The sequence below is a fragment of the Rhopalosiphum maidis genome, chromosome 1, assembly GCF_003676215.2.
Source record: "Rhopalosiphum maidis isolate BTI-1 chromosome 1, ASM367621v3, whole genome shotgun sequence".
In the NCBI taxonomy this organism is placed as follows: Eukaryota; Metazoa; Arthropoda; class Insecta; order Hemiptera; family Aphididae; genus Rhopalosiphum; species Rhopalosiphum maidis.
In genome coordinates, this window is record NC_040877.1 from 9337406 (window position 1) to 9342458 (window position 5053).

At 31.0% G+C, this 5053-nt stretch overlaps 1 protein-coding gene across 1 annotated transcript; it reads right to left on the reverse strand.

Moving 5' to 3' along the window:
- Window positions 1-3383: 3383 nt before the first annotated feature.
- Window positions 3384-4841, reverse strand: LOC113560915 (zinc finger protein 512B-like). Its single transcript, XM_026967041.1, has 2 exons — window positions 4745-4841; window positions 3384-4549 (listed from the first exon to the last, which is right to left on the reverse strand). The coding sequence occupies exons 1-2, from the start codon at window positions 4754-4756 to the stop codon at window positions 3545-3547; spliced, it is 1017 nt and encodes a 338-aa protein (XP_026822842.1). The 5' UTR covers window positions 4757-4841; the 3' UTR covers window positions 3384-3544.
- Between the last annotated feature and the right edge of the window lie 212 nt (window positions 4842-5053).

Sequence of the window (5053 nt, forward strand, 5' to 3'; positions counted from 1 at the left end):
AAACTAAAAAGTACTGATCATTTATTTATTTTTTAAATTCATTACTTATTGACGTTTTAATTTTGAGGTATCAGCTAAATGTTAGTAAACATTATAAATCTATATAACTGTTGCATATAACAATTAGTCAAAAAATATATTATAATTATCAACATAAAAAAAATGACAAATGTTGTAAACATTTTTACACTAAAATTGAATTTAAAAGTGCAAATCTTGCAATTATTTTTCTCTGAATATTTTAAAAATATTTCAGGTTTAAGAGTAATAAATAATTCAATTTAAACGTGTTATACTTAGAGATACTGTTGATTAATAATAATTTAAAAAATGAAATGATTTATATGTGTTTGTTACTGTGTCCACTGTTCACGCATTACACCTATCTCTAGTAGTCTAGTTGAACCATTTCAAACCCAGCCGCGTTTATATTATTATGATCTTTATATTTGTTAGTATCTAGTAAGCATACTTAATGTCAACGGACGTGTTATTATATTACCTAAACAGTTTATCTATATAATATACATTATTGTGGTGAGGTCAACGCGCAAAACGCCGGCGCATCATATGAATTATTTAACCGTAATTTATTGTTGTTTCAGAATTTACTTTGGCGCGAAAATAACAACCTATTATTATCAAAGTTAAATTATTTATGGAAATAAATATGAGTTGATAAACGGGAAAAAACGCGAGGCGAAAAAAAATCTATTTATAAATAATTATGAAACGTTGAAACTTGCAATTATAATGTATAGCCGTACGGGGGAAGACAAACATTAACAATTACGCATAAAAATACACATTATTTGATTGTATAATGTAATTTATAAAACTCCGCGTAGTGTTGGATTCAGTAGCTACCCGCTTATATTCAAACTAATTAGTGTTAAAAAAAAACACACACACACACAAACACATACCTTTTGAAACGCCACTACGTATAAATTAGTTACCGTTATAATGTGTCGTGGTTTACGAAGTCCTTGCCATTTATTGGGTTGTGCAATATTCGGTTACATTACATATTATGATGCGGGATGACCAAATTTTTTTTTCGTTTTTTTTTAATACTTAAGTAATAACATTATCGTTTGTTAACATATATTTATATTTATATTTTTTTTATATATTTCTTTCCTTATTATTGGGTATAGTTCTCTTGAATTTTTAATCAAAAAATCTCGCAATGTTACAAAATAACAATAAATTATAACATCTATTTTTATTAAAATAAATGATAAGTAGATAAATAGAGATATTTATTTCGTAACCATCATTGATTATATTGTTTATAAGAATATAATATTTCATTGTATGTTTATTAACTTTAATATACTGTAATTAGGAACTAAGTTAATTAATAAATTAAAAACGATATTTTTGTTTGCCATTATTTATGTCCGCCAATACCAGAATAATTAATAGGAGGTATGAGTTATTAATGGATTTATAAATTAAAGTATAATATGCATACACTTAACTATTACAAACAATCATGCATTAATTATTATAACTGAAATGTCTAAAAATACAGATGTCGAGACGTTCAATATAATTTAAATCGAACAAAATTGTTGAATTAGGTTTAAATATGTAATTTTTTAGTTATAAACTGTTAATAATGAAATAATTTACCTACTATAAAACAATTTTAAAATTGATATTTTTTTCATTAAATGTTAGAAGCTATAAGATGAATACCTGAGAATGTTTTTAATTAGCATATTTTCTGATTAAACAAATCAAAGATAATAGGTATTTTAAACAGAGTATTGGACATACAATACATAAAAAAAAAAATCAATGAAATTTATTCAAAATAATATCATTGGGTAATACTTGTAGAGAAGCAAAACAAAAAAAAAAAATATTGGAAAAACAGTCTTAAAAAGATTTTTATAAATGTTGATAAAAAATTATTCGTTGGATTAAAATTCTTGAAAATTTTTTATAAGATTTCTCAGAAATAATTCGTATTAATATCGAAAATTTAAAAAAATGTATAAAAGCAATTAGGTATTCTTTATAGAAATTTTAGTTAATAAAAAATTTAAATAATAAATAACGATGTTAATTAAACATTATTCGTGGAAATTCAATAAATATTAGAATTTTTATATACCTACATTATATTATTATGATTTTTACCATATGTAATGGCATTTTAAATTTATTTTAAGATAATATATTATATTTATACTATAAATATATTTGTATTGTTTCTACGGTATTTATATAAAGTTTAAATTTAATTTTAAGTTATTTACATTGGTATAAATGTATATCATTATGATAGGTATAAAAAAGATACTATTAAATACTACATTATCCAATAAAAACTTATATCAACCTATCGCAACGTTAAAAGTAAAAGAAATGGCTCTAATATCTATATAAAAAAACATATATCACGGAATATACTTTGTGATATTATAGGCTGACAGGCCATTTTCGTTCATAATCTTTTTTCGTATTCAATGATATATCATTGAATTAAAATTCAACATACCCATTATAGTGACCCACTAGTGTGGTACCAATCCATCTACCTCTTTTAGATTATGTCGATGTGTATGTTTTGTAGATGAGATAAAACATAAGAATAAAATAAACCTAAATTTCAATATGTATTTACCTATCATTATATATGTATTTAATTATTATAGTTAGGTATTTGGAAATTAAAATGTAATTGTCAATTCAAAGATAAGACTACCTATCAGAAATATTACTTGTATTTAAAATAACAACTAAAAAGTATTCAACACTATATTAATTATGTGTGGAACCGTTTTCGGTCTGTGTAACTTTTCAGCCAATACACCAATTTAGAATTACAATATAATAATAATAAAAAAAAATATTTATTTGGTATGCTTGTTATAAGTGCCTATAATAATTATTAAAATAAATGCTAGTGAATTATTAACACTATTATGTACGTGGTTACACTGCAGTATTCAAGTAGTAAGTACACAAATTACAAATAAACAAATTGATAATATCTTGTATAGTTGTATACCATATACAATATCATAATATTTTGGAAAGATAATAATGTTATAGTAAACGGCCAATTTATGAAACTAAAAAGGTTGATATAATTTTATAGATTAAAATAATTATATAATTTTATATTGGTGACCAAAATAGTGTAATGACCAAAATTGGTTATTACTAATTGGCTAAAAAGTGCCCTGCCATTAATTATTACCAATTCTTTTACTTTTAGCATTTATCAATATTACACAATTACGTTTTGGTCTGAATAATAATATTAATAATATTTTTAATATTTATAACTATTATAATTCAATAGTTTGTTCTAGAGAGTTCAAAGTATAGCAAATTGGTTTGTAATGATGAACACGTAAAAATATGGAAACAAATAAAAATATTTATTTTAGTTAACAACTTTTGGTTATTAACAATATTTTAAATATAAAAAGAAAAATTGTCTATAAAAATATACACGGTATAAAAGAAAGATCTAGAAGATTCGTTTTTGTCGGGCTGGGTGGGAGTCGCGTTGAAAGTTCTATTTCTTGTAGTCGAAACTGTGTTCATGGCCGTACAAGTCTCCGCTGCTGTATCCCAGAGATCCACTGTAGTGGCTGCCAGATCCGTAGGACGATAGTCCGTAGCTGGAACCGTAACCGTAACCAGAACCGTAACCAGAACCGTAACCGTAACCGGAACCGTAACTGGCACCGATGGCAGACGTTTCAAGTCCAGAGCTGTAGCTGGATGCGATCAATGGGGTTGATTGGTGTACGACGACTGGGCTGGCTACCGGTACTGGAACTTGTTTGACTACTGGAACAGCGTACGGTTTGGATACGGGCACGGGAACATCGTGAACTACTGGAACTGGGTATGGTGAGGCTACTGGATGAGGAACTGGCCTGTCGACTGCGTACGGGACTGGTCTTTCGACTGGAACTGGGTATGGGGCGGGTACTTTGACTGGGTATGGGGTGTCGACTGCGTAAGGCACGGGGTGTGGTACGGCGACTGGCACGTCGTGTTGAACTGGCACTGGGTACGGGGCGGACACTGGTTGAGCGTGACGGTTGACGATGTGCACTTCCTTGGAGATCGGGATCAGGGGACCGGTGGTCGGTGCCGGGGCGGCAGAGGTGACGACAGCATCGCTGGAGTATCCCAAGCCAGATGACAGTCCCAAACCGGAACCGTATTTCAAACCAGAGCTGTAGCCCAGACCCGAGCCGTAGCTCAGACCGGATCCGTAGCCAAGACCGGAGCTGTATCCCAATCCGGAGCTGTAGCCGAGACCGGAACCGTATTTCAATCCAGAGCTGTAGCCCAGACCGGAGCCGTAGCTAAGACCGGATCCGTAGCCTAGACCGGAGCTGTAGCCGAGACCGGAACCGTAACTGAGACCTGATTTGTATCCCAGACCAGACAGTCCGTATCCAAAGTCAGCGAATCTTTTTTCTTTGTTGGCCGCCTTCTTAGTAGCATCTTTGGATGCGTCGGCACTGACAAGTGCTGCGACCACCAATATGGCAAGAGCTGTAGCCTGAAACCACACACAAACAACAAATGATTATTAAAGCAAATTCAATATGATATAGTCTTATATGAACAACGTTGATTGCTTTTAAGCCAAAACATCGATATTATTTTACCGTAGGTAACTGCGTTATAATGAGCAACGTCGGTATTACAAATCGTTAGAAAATCACTATAGTATATTATAAGATGTTATACTTACGATTTTCATCATGTTGAATGTTGATGGTTGGACGATGTTGGATTGAATGATGATTATTGATCGTGGTCTGTCGACTATATATACGATTGCGGGTGTATACAGTGAGTACCCCCAGACTCGTGTGGTGGTGAAAAAAACGAAGATAATCCGGTCGGCGACAATGATGCGAACCGGTACCGGTGCATATTGTGTCATCGTTGCTGCTCGTCGCAAATGACAAAATCTTGAATGGAATATTATTGCGTTCACGGGTGTCCTCGAATCACGTAATTTTCCGTGCATTATACTATAATACATAATATCATAATA